Source organism: Pteropus vampyrus, unplaced genomic scaffold (assembly GCF_000151845.1).
Source record: "Pteropus vampyrus isolate Shadow unplaced genomic scaffold, Pvam_2.0 Scaffold170, whole genome shotgun sequence".
Lineage (NCBI taxonomy): Eukaryota > Metazoa > Chordata > Mammalia > Chiroptera > Pteropodidae > Pteropus > Pteropus vampyrus.
The window spans coordinates 126,624-145,442 of record NW_011888951.1 but is presented as its reverse complement, the minus strand read 5'-3'; the positions used below and the strand labels follow the sequence as shown (position 1 = coordinate 145,442).

The window sequence follows — 18,819 nt, the reverse complement described above, 5'->3', positions numbered from 1 at the left end:
TCTTAGTCCAAGCGGGCCTGCCACCAGATAGCCTCAGAGTCTCGTCTCCCCATAAGCTTATTCATTGCTGTTACGTAGAAGAATGGAGGTCCAGGAGACAGCTCTGGTTGGAGAGTCAGAAGATGTGGACATAGGTGCTTTGGGGACTCTGTGCCTAATATTAGCCTCCAGACCTAGCAAGTCACTGTTGGAAACCTGGAAATTAGGGAGTCAGTCATTATCTTGGGTACCTACTATATGGTAGAGGTTCTCTTACATGTCATATAATTTAGCCCATACCACGATCTTGAGAAGTAAGAGTTAGCTCCCTTATTTTAGGCATGAGGAAACACAGGTCAGAGGGTCAAGTAACCACCCCAAACCTCGAGGAATTTGTAAGACACGAAGGGATTTTAAGCAGTGATCTTTCAATCCCAATGTTGGGGAAAGTTAGATGAAAAAAAAAGATACACAATATATTACGGATACCTCAAAATGTTCTGAAAATAGCTAGGTGGAGCCACCAGCTCCCAGACGCAGTAGTGAAGAACTTTAAAATGAGAATAATGGCACTTCTTATCTCATAAGAACGTTGGGACGTTTAAACGATCTATGCACATACAGCACTCTGCACGGTGTGTAGCAAGCAGGGAGAGCTCAGTAACTAACGGTTACCATTATTACCAGTACTGATATTGGTATTATTAAGCAACACTGTGTGCTAGGCACGGTGTGAAGTGACATTCGTAAGGGACACATAGGCAGCATCTCGATGGAGGAATTTATACACAGAGAAGGGGTCAGGGATGCCAGGCAGAATTAACAGGCTGTCCCGTCCATCTCGGGGGTTGCTGTGAGAGCCCTTTAAGACGCTGCACATGGCGCATACACATGACGGAATGACTGTGATCTCCATGGAACATGTAAATGAAGGTGTGAAAACACAACAGGCTCCGGGCATGAATAGCTGAGAATCTAGAACGCTATTCCAGAAAGCTCTATGAATAAAATCTGGTCTCTAATCTCAGCTCTATGAGTTCTCTGCTGTTAGATGTTTGGATAAAAACTCATCCTAAGTTTTACTTTCCCCGGTTCTAAAGGGGAATACAAATATCTTCCTCTGCCCCGCTTTATGCTCAAAGACTGGGCTTGTGGGCTGCATTCTCTGGTCCTCTAAGCTTCCTGCCCTCTGGCTTCCAATTGGGTTCCAAGGCACAGGAAGGAGATCAGAGGATGGATGGAGAGAGAAGTTAGGGTATTTCATATCACCTCCTTCCTGTCCTTATTCTGTATCTCTGGCAGTAGCTATATTTTTGCTTGATGAGGGAGGAGACTTCGTCCTCCATCCTCTCTCCCCGGATTCTAGCAAATACATTTCTTCCCAGGGTGCTAACAGCTTCCCACTGTGTCCAGTTTCTGAGGGACTCATCAGCCCTTTTTTTTTACCCTAACCTTGCCTACCCTTTGTAAGTAATTCCTTTACTCAAATGTCCTCATCTGACCCAGCCAAGGTGGGGTCTATTTCTTACATGGCCCTGACTGACATACTTAGGGCTCTGTAATTAGCCCTCATGTCATGGTCTTTGGGAAATCTCATCCCCTCCCACAGCTTGAACCACCACGATTTTGCCCATTGTCTGCGAAAACTGACTGCTTTGGAAGTCAATGATATGTGACTATTAAGTAGTAGCTTACTGGGGCTTAAAATCCAGTTGAGGAACCAAGATAAATTAAATGTAGGTAAAAAATATATATTATTAAGCCCCAAACTATGTCTTGTTAAACACCGGGCTTCCAAAGATCTAGGTTTAAATTCAGATTAAATGAAGGTTTTGGGGCGAATCCTTTAAATTCTATGAATCTCAGATTTCTTACTAACAAAGCAAAGAGGCCAATATCTATCTCACAAGATCAAAAGAGATAACATACGTGAAAGTACTTAGTTGACTCTAAATTAAAACACTATCATGATGATGCTTTGTTGGTGGACAGGTAATGGCTCACTCACGTTCACGATATGAATCCCCTCTCAAACCTCTACAATCCAAGATAAAACTCTCTAAAACAGGGAAAGACAGCAGCTTCACAGAGTCTAGCAAAGAAAAACAGATTTTTTTGTTGTTGCTGTTTCTCACAGGCCTAATGTGAACAAGTAGGCTTTTTTGCAAAGCTAAGAGGCATTTTGTACTTCTCTGTCTCTTTCCTGGGCAGGTGGCCAAGTGAAGAATCGATCATTTATGTTTCTGTTTTCTGAAGAAAAACCACTGGGAGCTGAAATGTCAACATTCTTCTTGGCAACTTGCAATTAATGAAACACAACTGTCTGGAAACTGAAACCCCTTAACAAGTTCAGGGCATCTGACAAGAGTGTGTTATAGAACTAACTCTCAGAGCTTTGGGAACCTCATCGTTATGAGGGGTGACAGATGGGGCACTTCACTGCAGGTAACACACACACACACACACACGCGTGTGTGTGTTCAAGGTTGGCAGTCATTGCCATGTCTGGTCCAGCTAGTGGGGCCCAATATTAATTCTGAGGGATAAGCTTCAGGGAGCACAGGCCAACTCTGCCTCATATCCACACTGACCTTGGCGCTTCCATGAAGGCAGTTAACTTTGTGACAAGTGCTGAATGGCTATCTACCAGGATGCTGAGAAAAATACACCAATTCCTCTTCCTCCTCAGTAGACTTGTGGCTCTCTGGGTGAGAACCAAATCACTGGAGATTTTCTTGAAGCCTTTTAATTAATATTTGTCAGGAGCAAATTTCCACTTGCCTGGCCTCAAACTCAGTAAGGAAAGACTTCGGTAAGAATTAAGATCCTGGCCTTTATCCCCATCCTTGACTAAGTTCTCCATGAGGAACAGGCATGTCTCTATCTGACCGGGGTGTGGAGAGAAGCTGAGTACATGTAACTTCTGGGTTCTCTCTATGTGAGCTGCCCGTTAGTAGTGACATTGTATTCTGGTCTGATTTCATATGTAAGTCAAGGTTCTGCTCTCAGGCAGGGAGGGGGTGAGGGGAACAGGGAGGGTTGCAGTTCTCCAACTCCCCCATAAACCAAGTGGAATAACCTGTCTCACTGTAGCCATGTATCTACATCATGTCCTCTAGACCAGCATTTACCAGTCACGAAGCTAAAATTTAGAATTCTTCCTGTCAGATTCCTTTATCTATTTGTCAGTCAGATTTGAACTTGGTAGAAGAAGAGGGCTCATTATTGGACTGTCATAAAAATCTCATAGCATTGTTTAATTATTAAAAAAAACAACAACGCATTAACCTCTTTCAAGGTGATAATCTGTAAAATCAGAATTTTGATGTCTTTTATACCTTTTTCAAGTATACCTTATAATAGACATAACTATTAAACTAAAGTTTGCTTATGTGACAGCTAAAAAAGTAATAAATACACATTTTAGAAAATTAAGGGTTTTTAAATGATGATTCCTACAGTTATACTATAAGGACTTTTAGTTCTGACATACATGTTAAACTGCTGAGAAAATCTGTTAAGTATAAATAAAAATAATAGCTGTGGTTTATTAAACAAATATTAAAAGGCAAGTAGAGAGTATTCTGAAGATATTGTTACATTTAATACTTCTAGGCATTTGGCCAGCCTTATTGTTTTTTTCTTTCTTTTTTTCTCACTTTAAAAAAAAATTACACTACCAAGTTGTATCCTCAGTGACTATTTGAAGGTAATGAAAAAAAATGCTCATAATATGTTATTAGATGAGAAAAAACAGGACATAGTTATATAAATAGTAATTCCAATTATGTTACATGTGTAAAATTCATATTTTATATATACATATAAATACAAAGAGATTGTTATACACTTTAAAAATGTTGACACTGATTTTCTTTGTTTGATAGCACTAGATGATTTCAACTCTCCTCCTCACACTTTTCTGCATTTTCAAAAAATTTTAAAATGAACGTCTTATAAATTCTATAATCAGTAAAATAATTAAATTATATGTTTTAAATACAGAAGGCATTTTGTATCTTCGTGCTAAATCATTTGGGTTTTTTCCCAGTATTTTAGATCATCTTAAAAAACAACAACAACAACAAAAAAACTAGATTCTGGGTGGTAATCACACAATAGAATATGCAGATGTCAAATTATAATGTACACCTAAAAATTATATAATTGTATTAACCAATGTTACCCTGACAAACTTAAAAAGAAAAAAAAGAAAAAAAAAAGAAATACAGGCTATATGGAGACCAGAATCTAGAAATAATTTTCTTTTTTTGTATGGTTTAAATAATTATTTAATATCACAATTTTCTTATTTTGTAAGTGAAAATTTTTCAATTTCTTTCTTAGCTGTCTCAATAAAAAGGCTTCTTTAAAGCATTTAATGTCACAAATATCTAGTTAAATATTACTTTCAAAAATGTTTTCCCCTAATTAAAAGTATTTGAGAGACATTAATAGAAATTACAAGAATGAACAAAATCAGTTTTTATCTTAACATAGCATCTTTTACCATATTTATCATATGATAAAATACATAAAATTTATTTAAACATAAAATAGTGAAAATTCATAAAATATGAGAGACTATGTAATGTGATGATTTTACTTTTATTTTTGCAGGCATTACACAATGAAGATAATATTGAATAAAATGTGATGCTCAAAAATGATAAAATAGGGCCCAATAAAATACCTCCACATTGGAGGTGCTCAATAAACATTTGCTGAATGACTGAAATCTCTTCCCAAAGAATATATGCAGTGACTGATCAGTACCAACGTACCAATAAGTAAATAAAGAAAATTGGAAATGTACCAATAAGTAAATAAAGAAAATTTTTTGACCATAATAATTGTGTAATCATTTCTTTCTCTCAGTCTTATTAAACTTATTTTATTTAAAATAAAATGTTTACACAGCACCTTGAGTTTCATCATGGAATCTTGACATAACTTGTCTCCCCGGGCTGCAGAAACCTCATCAATCCCGATCAGTTTGGCCTTGTACCGGACCCCTTCACCTTTAAACCTCTTTATCAAAGTGGCTTCACTGCGATCCTGACCTAAAAACAGAGAAAAGCAGGATTTAGATATGTAGATCTTTTGCCATGTTGGTTTTGCAGATCCACAGCACTGAGGTTCGTTCTCTTGTTTCTTCTGCATTCTAGGAAAGTCAAATCGTTGGACCAAGTAGAAAACCATGGCAGTTCTCTTAGATGCAAATTATGACTCTAGACTTTTAAATTCTGAGGCAAATTACTTCTCCTCTCTGAGCTTCTGTTTTCTCAGGCAGAAAAAAAAAGAGCTAAAAATAGCCAACCCCAAAGGGGTATTCAAATAAATAAATCAGACAACACATATAAAGTACCCAACGCAGTGTCGAATACACACTAGGTATTCGACAAATAATCATCCCTCTAAGAGTTCATATCTGACATTCTTATTGGAATAGTATTACAACTGAGTCTCTTTAATATTCTTAGCATTTCATATGACTTTGGCCAGGGTCCAAGCCCCTCCTTACACCCAGTTCCAATGGGCTGTTTTATAGTGAGACTTCAGAGTAATTGCTTTGTATCAAGTAATGACCCAGAGACAATTATCAGAAAATGGTTTTACAATATCTTTTCTGCTAACTCATGTGTGTACACAAACAGACTTCCACACTACTTGGTATGATGTGTCCATATCCTGTAAGAGGCTTTCTCAATAACTATTAACATAATATTTTGCTAAGACACATCAACCAGAAGTTCAAACACATCCACACAAAATACGAACAGTAAAGTTACTGTGAACTGAGTACATGTTTCATATAAAATGTTTCACAAACTTTATCCCCAATTTTCATGACACCTCAACCATATCCACTTTCCAGATGATGAAGATGAAGGTCACAGAATTCAGGTAGCTTGTCCAAGTTCGCATAGTGGGAAAAAGCTATGAATACATAGAAATTCAAATTTCTAACCTTATCAAACTTTCATCAAACTAGTCACAGGTTGAGGCGTTGCACATATGTTTCTTAAAACCTGGAACACCCTAGCCTTCTAATAGTCATCTCCTGGCATGTCATTAATTTCACCTTCTGATACTTCCTCCATCACATCTTCCCTCATCAGAAACTTGGAGCTGAGGACATTATCAATAACTCAGTCTATCTGGCTCTATGTGTATGATGTGGGGTTGAGAATTATTTGAGAAAATGCTTAAAATAGAAAAAAAGACAATGCTAATAGCTAACCATTGTATGATACTTTTTGATTGACAAAATATGACTTGCATTTCAATAACTTATTCATTCATCCCTTACTGAGTAGCTCCTCTGTACCAGATGCTATTATTCACTGGCGACAGACAATTAAAACAAAGTCTGTGCCCCTAGAAGCTCAAGTTTTTGGTAACTACAAATAAAAATGTGTTGTACATTATGCTGGGCGTGTAAGAAGGTATAAACTTTAGAGTCAGCCATCCTCATTTCACACCATGGCTTTCTCACTTATAAAATCAACTAAACTATCTCCTGAGTCTCAGTTTCTTATCTGTTGAATGAAGATTAAATATCTACGTTTAGCGTTATTGTGAATAGTAACTTAAATGAGATAGTATATGCACATCAAGTATTCTCACGGTAAGTTTTTCCCACTGCACCCTTGCTGACTCCTAGTAAAGCCTTTGAAAAATATTCCATGCAGCAAATATAACGCATGGCTGATTAGTGAGGAACTGTAATCAATGTAAAATGTGATACTCCTCCAGGGTTCAGTGAGGTTCAGATGTCAGAGACTGAAGCTAAGAACAAAGAAAACAACCGCAGGGTCATGGTACTACAGGTCACCTCTCTCTGCATTATTACGCACTGTTTGGTAGGAGTGGCCTGTGGCTTGGTCTATTTCGGGGGAAGGTCATCTTATTCTATAATAAATACCATGTCTGCCTCTTTAACACATGATACCATTTCAGTCATTACTAACACCCCTTTCACTATTTGGGACTTCTTCCAAGCTTTAATTATAACTGCAATACCAGGTAGCATAGATCATGTTCTGCACAAAGCACATCAACTTGTTTAGCCCTAGAAAAATCCTAGAGGTGGGGGTACTATCATTCAGGTTTTATAGATGAGGATCTAAGCTGAAGGTTTGAGAGGACAAGTAACTTTTCCAAATTCACTGACTGGGACCTGAACACAGATCTGTCTGATGCCCAAGCACAGATTTGCGGTTTGTGTTCTGTATTTTTAAGCCTGTCCTCTTCATCACTATGATTGATTTTTCACATGTACCCAACTTCCCTATAAAGCCTCATCTCCTACCTGGCCCAAATCTGTTGATACTCAATACACTAGCAGCATTAAAATTCCATTGGAAGGACAGCTTGAAAATGGAACAGTTTCCAGCCTACATGTCATGTCTAAAAACTGTCTATGAGTCAGATACAAAGAGCCTTAAGAAACATTTGTCAGGGCACAGAGCTCTGTCAAGGAGGAAGCTTCATAAGAGGAGGTAGAGCCAGATCAGGTGAACAAGGGTAGAGATTAATAAGAAAATATTAGGCCATTTAGAGGAAAGTAGGGAGCCCAATTTAGATTAGGACCCAGGGCCAAGCTAATTTGTATGAAGGGCACTTATGCAGTAGATAATCCAGTTTCTCATTAAATGCTCCACCATTAAAAGGGTAATTTTTCATGAGCACATCTTGGGCAAGGTCTCAGTTAGATTCGTTAAGAAATAAATAACAGATATCAGAGCCATAAGCCTGTTCCATCAGAGGCACATACTATTTGAGGGTGTAAAGAGAGGGTCAGTTTTCATGAATCCTAAGTCATCATGAATCCTTAGCCTATTTTGCTGAAAGCACCACTGACCCTTAGCTTCAGGATGGACAAGAGAAAGGCCATGTGTTTAAGAAAAAATATTAACATCATTACTATATATTTTCAAGCATTCACTAAACCAGTCACTGTGCCAAGAGTTTTAAATTTGATCTCTCAATTAAGCCTCACACCTGCTCTTTGAGTTAGACCCTGTAATAAGCCCTGTATTTTTTAGATTGCACCAATACTCAACGTCAATAGCAGAGACTAAATTTTTTAATGACTGCTTTATCGAGATATAACTCCCGTATCATTCGATTCATCCTTTTACAGTATACAGTTCAGTGGTTTGAGTACTTTCATAGTTATGCAACAATTACCTCTAGCTAATTTCATATTTTCATCATCCCAAAAAGAAGCCCTGTACCCATCAGCAGTCACTCTATCTCCCCCAAACCCACCAGACCTAAGCAACCACTAATCTTTCTGTCTCCACAGATCTGCCTATTCTGGAGGTAAATTACATTTCATATAAATAGAATCATACAATATGTAATCCTTTGTGACTGGCTTCTTTTACTTAGCAAGCATTACATTTTCAAGTTTATTACATCGGATATATGAGAACTTCATGTGCTTTTTTATTTTTTGCTGAATATTTCATTGTATAAACATACCATATCAGTTGATAGGCATTTTGATTGTTTCTCTTTTTCATTTTTGTTTGTTTGTTTGTTTGTTTTGGCTATTATGAATAAGGATGCTATGAACATTTGTGTATCAGTTTTTATGTGGGCATATTTTTCAATTCTCTTAGTATTATAACCTAAGAGAGAAACTGCTGGCTCATATAGTAACTCAATGTTTAACTTTTTGAGGACTTATCAAACTGGTTTTCAAAACGGCTCTACCACTTTGCTTCACCTGCAAAGTAGGAGGGTTTCAGTTTCTCTACCTGATGTTCTTGCCAACATCTCTTATTGTCTGTCTTTTTTTTGCTTCAGCCATTCTAGTGGGTGTTAAGTGATATATCATGGTTTCATTTTGTATTTTCCTCAGGACTAATGCTGTTGAGCATCTTTTTAAGTGTTTATTGCCATTTGCATATCTTCTCTGGAGAAATGTCTATTTAAATCCCACAGTGTTATGCAAAATTTAAACTTAAGTGTCATGCAAAATTCCATGCTTTTAACCATCAGGCTATGGGGCCTCTGGCGACTTCACTAAATATTCTGTTATAGCACTTACTACTTTTTACTTTGTGTGGCAGCTATTTAAGTAGATGTCTTATGGAAGCTACAGTAAACTGGCAGATATCTTACTCCTGGGTCAAGTACATCACAAACACACACACTGTACCTGATCTTTTCATACCTTATCTCAGTTAATCCTCTAGGGTTACTGCAAATAAGCATTATCGTCATTCTGTGGATGAACAAGCTAAAGCCAGAGAGAGGTAACTAACACTACTTCAAGTTGAGCTGGGAACACAACCTCATCCTGTCCTGTTCCAAGGCCTGAGATCTTCCCCTGGGAGGCAATAGGGCTTAAGGGCCCAGAAGATGGTTCCGAGGACCTGAGTTCAAGTCCTGTCTCTTCCACTCACGCCCCTAATGGTGCTGCCTTACGTAAGTTCTCTTACATGTCTGCCACAGTATCTTTGTGATGTGCAGATAATAACAGTCGCTCCCACATGGGGTCATCATGTAGGTCAAATAAATGACACATAGACAGCACATAGAATAGTAACTGTTACTTGGATGAACATACTTCCAGTTTGTCTGGGATAGTCCCTGTGTACACCTTTTGTCCTAATGCTATTTGTACTAGCATCTCATTACCCTCAAAAGTACCTCAGTTTGAATGATAAATTGTGTGGTCACCCTAATTATATTATCATCATTTGTATACCATACTGCCACAGAGTGTTCTTTGTGCTAGGCACTGTGCTAGCTTTCTTTGGTACCTGGGTAACTGAAAAGTGAGTGTCTCTTCTCCAGTCTGGAAGAAGCCACATTTCAGAAGGGGACACACATAGCTTTACAAAATATGAGGAGGGCTGTGAATGTCATATAGAACTGAATGGAGGCTATATTGTTTTCCTTTGGTGGAGAGAGGATTAGGAAATGCTGTAGAGGTTAAGATGACGTTTGAGGAAGGCTTGATGAGAAAGCTGGGGTTTAACAGGTAAAGAAGTGAGGGAGAAGCTTTCCAGAAGAGCAAAAAGTATGATGATAGAGAACGGTGAGTAGTTAGGTTAGTCTGAATGTTTCTCAACCCTAGCTACATTTTAGAATCACAGATCCTACCCCCACAGATTTTGATTAGATTGGTGTGGGGTGAGCGTCAGCCAGTTAATGCGCTTGGAAAGCACTGTGCTAGAGCACGGGGCTCGAGTGATGCTGGCAAAGGCTGGAAGGGCCTAATCATGAAGGACTTTGGAAATCAAGCTAAAGCTTTTAGGCTTTGTTTTTTAGGTCCCGAGAGCTGTTGTGAGGATTACATTTAAACAACCTTGTAATAACATTTGGGGGAATGAAGGCTCCTGTTGATTGATTCATTGACTGGGTGATTAACCACTCATTCATTCATTTATTCATTCACTTATTTGATATATATTGAGTGTCTATTATAAGTTCTAAGCTGTTGGAGATACAGCGGTGAACAAAAAATATAAATATCCCCACATTCATAGAGCTTACGTTCTAGCAGACAAGTTCATAGATTACTGCAGTAATTTTCTAATTCTATATAATGGAGAATCACCCGTGAAAAACAAACTTAAATAAATAAACATATTCCTAAATCCCACCCATTGAGATACTAAGTCTAGTAGGAGGACCCAGCAGATTGAGTTGATGCAGATGTAGGTGATCCTTGAAAATCACAGGGGACAGCAAAGGGTTGAGCAGCAACTTGGCTATGTAGAGAATTCCCTACAATAGGTGCTATTTTCTCATAATGAGAATTTCAAAACAAAGCTTTGATTTGGGGTGTTCGAATTAAATGATAACCTTTAAAACATTTGCCAGTTATTAAACGATAAAAATCTTTTAGTAATAATATGCAACAAAGATATTTTCATAGATTTTCTTTGTTTTTGAAAAGTCCAAGACTTTCTTCTCTAATGGTTAAAAGAGATCTCTTCAGGCTGCAGAAATACTGTTTGCTGGCATTTGTGGCTGGCTGGGCATGTGTGCTTGGAAGGCAGGGAGTGTCTCAGGGCCCACCACCTCATCCACGATTTCCTACTTAGATCTGAGAAAAAGAGCCTAGGCTGAATGACCTAAAGATTTCTGCCCTGGTGTATCTGCTTTCTGTGATTCCATAAACAAAAAAACGTAATTAATAGCGACTTATTGGGGATGCTGTGTCCAAAACTCTCCAAGAAATCTGAGAATTGAATTTTCAATATAACACCGATTGGAATTCCAAAGGAGCAAGATATGGGGTTTATGAAGGGCCACACAGCTGTCTGGAAACCATACCCCATAAAAGAAAAGCAGTGACTGGACGGGAAATAAGGAGGCTGGTATTCAGGTGTGGTCTCTGTTACTACACCCCACCAATGTGAGGATGAGTAAGTCATTAACCCCTTGGGGGCTCAGTGTCCCCATATGCCAATGAGTGCTCATAAAGAAAAAATGGTTTCCACAGCGACACTGAAAGCTAATTGTCTATGTGATATTTAGAATTGGTATTTGGAGTCTTTTCATGAGCCAGAACCGTATGGTACACTTCATGTAGCTCATTTTATTATGGCAAATCATAGGTGGGTGTTGTCTATATACTTTAGATCTAGAAACAGAAATTCAGGGAGGTCACCGTTGCCTAAGATGATATATCTAAGTGAGTGCGAGAGCCTGGATTTAAACCCAGGTCTGCCCGTGTCTGCCGAACCAGGGCCTCCAGAGTTTTTGTTTTCACTTTTAGTCACATATCTCTATCAAGTTAAATAATTCTGAGCACATATCTCTAAAACAGAAAATTAAATATATATATATATATATATATATATATATATATATATATATATACTGCTTATAGTCCATATATTCATTATTAACTCACTTTGTTTTAAAACTTTTTGGTTTAGAACCAAACATAAATAGATGTCTAAATTCCTCATGCCCCCAGCAGATTATCTTGCATGGGGTGGGGGTGGGGGCGGGGGAGGAGGGTGCTTGCATCACACAATGTTTTCTCTTGCAGGTTTCTCTGACTGAGGAATAACAACTTGAAACACCCTCAGAGAGCTGCAGCAAATCTACAATCAAAATCAGACATTTGAGTTTCCAAGAATGGTCCATTTTGAATTTTACAATGGATCACTGGGAATGCTAGAGGCCGCTGTCTTTCATGCATAGTCGGGGTGGGGTGCACGTACTTTACTCAGAGCGTTCGGAGGCATCCAGGAATCTCAGCAGGAGTGTCTCCACTATCACCCTCTAATCTATGCTCCACACTGCCTCCAAAGGGATCCACTCCAAATGCCACCTCATCACTGCACTGTCCCACTTAAAATGTCAGCTTGCTAAATTCAGAGAACACAGGTGACTCAATCCCAGGCCTCGCTCTCGTGGAGCTCGAGTATAGAGAAAGAGAAATATGTGAAGACAACATCACTGAGGAACCAGGGCCGCTGTCTTCCTTCTCCTATCTCATTTCTACCCCTTTGTTCCAAACACCTTAATCTCCAGTCCTGAGCGTCAGGCTTCTCCATGCCCTTTGTCTTTCCTATTATCCTTTCTTTAACCAGCCTTGTCTCATTAACTAATATTTAAATATTTAAATAACTTCAGATCAAGTATACCCCCTGTTATAAAGGGTTTTTTTTTTTTTCAAGCATTCTTCCTCCCTATCCTGTACTCTCCACAAATTAAAATTAACCTCGCATCATATCCTATAAGGCCCTGCAAATCTAGTCCTTGTTTAACTCATCAACCTCATTTTGGACCACTTTCCCCTTTACTTCTTACATTCTTACCATAGTGCCCTTAATCCAGATCCTCCAACAAGCCATGCTCCGTGCAACCGCATGCTGTGCCCTACACTTTTGCACCTGCTCTTTTAGGCCTGGAAGGCATTCTCTGTTCCTGTCTTCCCCCATCGCTCCATCTCCTCACCCTTCTCCTTCCACAGCAGAGGTCTCAGCACAATGTCATGTGCCCAGGAGTCCTCTGATTCCAGAGATCCATCTGGTAGGTCTCCTCCGAAATGTGTCCATAATATTCTCCTGATAATCACCCTGTACTCTTCTAAGAAATTGATCTCATTTATAAAAATCTGCTTCATATCCAGTCTTCTTGTTTGTCTGTAAGCTCCAGAAAGCCAGGGACTATGTCAGATTTGTTGATCAAGGTATCCCTGGAGCCTAGCATTTTCCTAATACATAAACACGTTTTTTTTTTTACTCTATTCTCTCACAGCATCTGTCACAGCATCCCTGGCCCCTCAGACTTTGTCTTCACATGTGTCTCCTCTACACTCAGGTTCTATGAGGGCACGGACTGGGATTGCTTCATCTGTTTTCTCTGAACCTAGCATGGTGCTTGGCATAGGGTGAACCCACAGTACCCAGCTCTGCTGAATAATTGAATAAATTTGTGAATTTATGTATTTATTCAAAAGAGTCAGGATCACTGTGTGGAAGTGTAAAGGGTCACTTAAAAACCCCTTCTAGACAGACCCTATTTCAGATCCATTCTATGAGCGTGATTGACTTAGTCCTCAAGGAATACAGTTTCTAATGGGATAAAGTAAATGTCATACCCACAGTTATTTGAATGTTGCCTTTGCTTTATGCCATTAGGGAAGAGCACTTCTCAACCTCATCACAACCTGCTCACCTCATAACCTGGGAAATGACTTTCTTTTGAATTTAAATGGAGGCAGTCCCCAGGGCACTGAGTAAATTCCCCATTTTGAACAGGCCTCAAGGATGCTGTCAGGAATTACACCATGCCCCTGTCTTAGAGCAGAAGGCACTGCCAGTGTGGAGGTCCCACACCAGAGTGACCTTGCAGATGTTTCAACAAAAACAAGCACCTTATCAAAAGTCAGGATCTGAATGAAGGAAGCAGGCAATTAGCTTTTTTTATGACACCGAGGCAGAGAGCCCACAGAATCCACTGGAGTCATAGATGGCCTCCCACTCCAAGCTGTTTGCTAAAAACCGCTAATGGCCAAATAATAGATATTTCACACCCAAGATTGTTCCCTCTTTATCTCCCTCACTCCTCACAAATTATAATAAGTATGGCCACAGAAACCCACACAATTGCCAAGATAAGTATTTTTTTTTTTTAATGTGGTCAGTCTGGCTGACTATTCATTTAACTTTTGACAGTGACAGTATGTCCCTGTCTAGTAGAGGTCAGCTCCGACATAGATCTTATATCGAGCTGAGTATTCACTTCTGTGTTTTACTTAAACATCTAAGGAGGTCTCTCAGTTCAGATGCTGTAACAAAATACCATAGACTGGGTGGCTTAAACAACAAACTTATTTCTCACAGTTCTGGAGACTGGAAGTCCAAGATCAAGGTGCAGGCAGATTCAGTTCTGGGTGAGGGCCCTCTTCCTGGCTTGCAGATGGCTGTCCTCTGGCTGCACCCTCACATGGCAGGAAGAGAGCCCTTGAGAGATCTGTGGTCTTTCTTCCTCTTCTAATAAGGGCACTAATCACGAGGGGCCCGACCCTCGTGACTTCATCTAATTACCTCCCAAAGGCTCCACCTCCGATACTATCATACTGGGGGATAGCGCTTCAGTATACTAACTTGCGGGGAGGGAGAGACATAAACATTCCATCTATAACAGTGGGGCTAGAATTAGGAATGCAGAGCAAAAAGCTGGATGATACCTGAGAATGAGCATTTCTGTCCCATTTTCATAAACTGTCTTATTGACACAGGGAAGTGAGTCACCGGTGCAAGGCCACACTGCTGGTGAGGGAGGCATGGCTGCCTGACGCTTTGGGGTCAGAAGGCGTTGCAGTAGCTCTGTGACTTCCTGTGTGTGTATGTGATACAGGGAAAGTTATTTAACTCTTCTGGGTGTTAGATTCCACCTGTGCAACACTGTGGTCATGGACGCTCCTCTCTAGGACAGTTTGGAGGGTTGTAAGAGATAATACATGTTTTGTTCTTAGCACACTCCCTGGCACATGGCAGTCATTCAGTAAATATTTTACTGCCTTCATCCCCGTGGTAATAAATTCCACATTGAGCACCAGTGGCCCAGAGCTAACCACAGCTAACCACAGCAAAGTCATACCGCAGTGGAAGTAATGGTCCCAGCTGTTGAAGAAGTTGGTTTTTTGGTTGCCTGAGAAAAAAGGATGCAATTAGTAACAGGATGTTCCTTCCTGAAGGCAATAGGGAGATCGTTTTATAAATTATTAACCCAATACCCAAACTGAGACATCCTCCCTCTTTTTGCATATCTATCTGAATTACCAGGCCATTGATCTTGATGAAGAAAATTTCAAAGATAGTTTCTTTTTCTTTTTCCACAGCCCGCCCAACATCGTTCAGCGCATTGCTGAAAGCTCCTTATTGTCTATTAGGTTGTCCAATTTAAGAACAGATTGTGTGTGTGTGTGTTGGGGGGTGGATTTCAAGGCTCAACAGCAGAGATAACTTATTTTACTTAGAATTCTAACTTGCAATTATCCAGGTGTTGATTTGCAATGGACAAATAATTATGTATGCTGGCTGCGTAGGAGAGAATGCTGATTTGGTGTAATTACCTAGCTGGGTAGTGAGCAGAATAAGGGGAAGAACACACTTAGGGGCCTGTTAAAATGTGCTTTTATGAACATGGTTGCTGTCATTATTGCTAAAAGGTAAACTAATTAAAAAGCTAAAATCATATTCAACCTATGATTCATGTACACATTTTCTAAAAATGTTCTTCACTGTCACTTCTGAAAAGAGTTCTGCATAAAGGGCATCTGGAGTCCAAGGGCACCTTTCTGTACAAAGACACATACTAAGATCCCAGTGGGTCTAAGCTGAGGGCCTGGAAGTCTGCATTTTCAAAGCTTAGCCCATGATTCTGAGGCAGAGCCAGATCAGAACCACTGAAGTATGAAGCAGGGTCCTTTGATGAGTGCATAAAGGTGACCCAAGTTCTGTTAGTTGGTTCTTTTCTCATTTTCCTGACAAAGGTCTACTGGTATTTCTTTGTTTTGCTTTTCCCTGTTGTGTCTTTTAAAATTTTAATTTTAAAGATGCATTGTAAAATTTGTATGGCATCGTTAATAAACTCTTTTATAACAAAAGAAAACCATCATAGGCCACATCTTGCCACTCTAGCAAGTCCCTAGACCAACGATTTCTTAGCAGTGTCCCTTTAAACACGCGTTCAAGTTTCTCTGAAAAAAAATTGAAGAGGTGATCATGCCAAATGAGTTTGGGGCATGCTGCCTCCTCGTCCTGGTGACTCCAGTGTACAAGGGCATGTGAAGCAGAAGAAAGCCGGGCCTGGAACAATCCCCCCACTAGATTATGCTCCTGGAGGGCTGACATGAGCTCCCTGTGCACCCCAAATAACTAGGACAGTGCCTGGCATATAGTGAATGCTCAAAAAATATTTGCTGGATAAATAAATACATTTAGTACATGAGATTGTTCTGACTTTCTTTACTCAGAGTTTCTAACATCCCTCCTCTGAGACACATAGACATAGCATCTTAGAATTTTGGAAAACCAAGTTTAAATTTTAGTCACAGTGTCACAGTCTCAGGTGCTATTAATTAGGGTCAGGGACAGTGTAACGCCTAGCAATTTTTCAAATAGGAGGGAGGCATAATAGAAAAATGGCCAATCATATTTTCATGTATGAGGAAGAAGCAGTGAGATGGAAAAAAGGAGAAAACTCCTGGTTTTAAGACTGAAAAGACATCTGTAATCCTCTATGACTGAGTCCTTCTGAAGTCCTTCCATGAAGACAGAGGAGACTGGTATATCCTGCTAACTTGGGCCTGCCAAGGACTGACCAGTCCGGCTTCTAACCTGCAGCTTAATTTGTACAAACGTGCTCACTGAGAGTCGGAGCATGGCTCACACTATTAATTTCCCCCTTCTTTTGATGGTTGGGCTTGTGTCTTTCTCCTGGTGGCCTAGGGACAAAGAAGATAAAACTGGTGTGTGTTGCCACAAAGTAGAAGGTAATGCACTAGGTGTGTAGTACTTTATCTCACGTCGATGCCACGGTACAAGGCACAGAATAGTTCTTCTTCATTGTCCTTTTATTCCTTCAACAACCTAGCATGGCATACGTTATTAGTCCCTTCTTATAGATAAGAAAATTGAGACTCCTAGCGGTAAAGACTAGCCCATCACAGAGCAAGAGAGAAGCAGAGCTAGAAGTGCTGCAAAATAAATGGAATTAATCAAAAGTAGTTTTAAAGAAGAGAATCTGAAGCTTGAGGCTGAGTAAGAAATAGGACTACAGAAGGCAAAGGAAGGACAGGTCTGAACCCAGTCATTACAATTATTTTTGTTTCTGCCATCTGCAACCAAAAGGGTCATATTATGGTTGTAGCGCTGCATGGATGAAGGAGAGGCAGAATGACACCCAAAAATACCACAGGAAAATCAGATCTACAGTCAAAGGAATGGAGGGGCAGGGAAATGAATAGGAAAGAACAGAGTCGGAGAGATCTGGGATCTGAGCTGACTGCCACTTAGAATCATCTTGGCCTAGAGCAAGTCATTTCATCTTTCTGTAAGTGAGGATAATGATGTTCACCTTGCAGGATTACTGCAAGAACTATATGCAGTCATATGTGGGGAGCACTCAGAACAGCAGTGCACCTCTTAGGCAGTATATATGTTGACAACATTTTTACTTTCTTTCTCCTGAACTGCAAGCTACATATGGTATATGTCTCCCAGACTCAGTTTCAGGTCTGAAGACTCCTCCACCCTTCACCCCACCCTAGGTGACACACAGGCCCAGGAAGGCTCTTGGGTAACTTACTTTCAGGGAATTGTCCTCCATCAAAGAGAATAATCTCACCCAAGGCCCTGTTCTCATAACCTCACACTCTCTCCTCACTGTAGCTCACACCCAATCAACCACTGCTTGCTTAGATGGGGCTAGGTGTAGAGACCCAGGCCCCAAGCCTCAATTCGAGACAATTCTGAAATGCAACTCAAGAGCTCCCCATGGAACAGTGGGATCAGCTGAGGCCTTGTTGAAGCTGTGTCACAGATCAGTTCCTCCCTCTGCCTAGTCTTGTACTCCCTGTTAGGGTTGGTTTGGAAGGCTCTCCCCAGTAAGCTTCCTACAGCAAATGTCTGTCTCTGCCATTGTTTTTCTGGGAACTCAATCAAAGTAGTGCTAAATCAATGCATTTGAGGGAGAGTGTTCTGAAAGAGAGGGTCCTTGTGTGGAGAAGAAAGCCAACAAGTGCCTGCAATGATCTAAGAGAGATGGGAACAGGGCTCAGAGGCAGCTCAAGTGCTCAAATAGTGTAAACTGATAATGATGTTCCACGAGGCTAAGCCTGATCAAGAAGGTATATCCAGAGCTAACACCCTCTGAAACAAATGCAACTCAGAGGCCCCTGGCAAAACTGTTGAGTATTCACCAGGCTTCGTGGGCAGCTGAGTCTGCAGGAGTGAGTGGGGTGATCACCTCCTCAAGGGCATGCATCCTTGCTTCCAACGGAAGTGGGAAGTACAGTGCCATTTGCTTTTTGCTTTTCTAAAGTTCACAGCTTGTCTCCTTTTGGCAAATGCAATGATAGCAGATACTAGACATCTACAAATCCCAGGGAGTTGTTGACAAGTGAAGACAATCTAATGTTCAAATGAAAAATAACAGAGACATTGGAAAACTTTTCTATTTCTATTTTCTAGAACAACTGCTTTTTTTCCCCTTTCTAATCACAAAATGAAATGTGCTTGAACCTTAAAATTTGGAAAATACAGGCAAGATAAAAAGCAGAAAGTCACGCGTCATACTTTCTAGGGATATCCATGGTTGCACTGGAGGATATGCTCTTCCAAA

General features: G+C 40.0%; 1 protein-coding gene across 1 annotated transcript in view; it reads right to left on the bottom strand.

Annotated features, from left to right (window-relative positions):
• DAB1 (DAB1, reelin adaptor protein) overlaps nucleotides 1–18,819 on the bottom strand; it is a 245,857-nt gene that overhangs the window by 115,895 nt on the left and 111,143 nt on the right. The window contains 1 exon segment of the mRNA XM_023536809.1: nucleotides 4,903–5,042. Coding sequence (XP_023392577.1) covers nucleotides 4,903–5,042 — 140 coding nt within the window.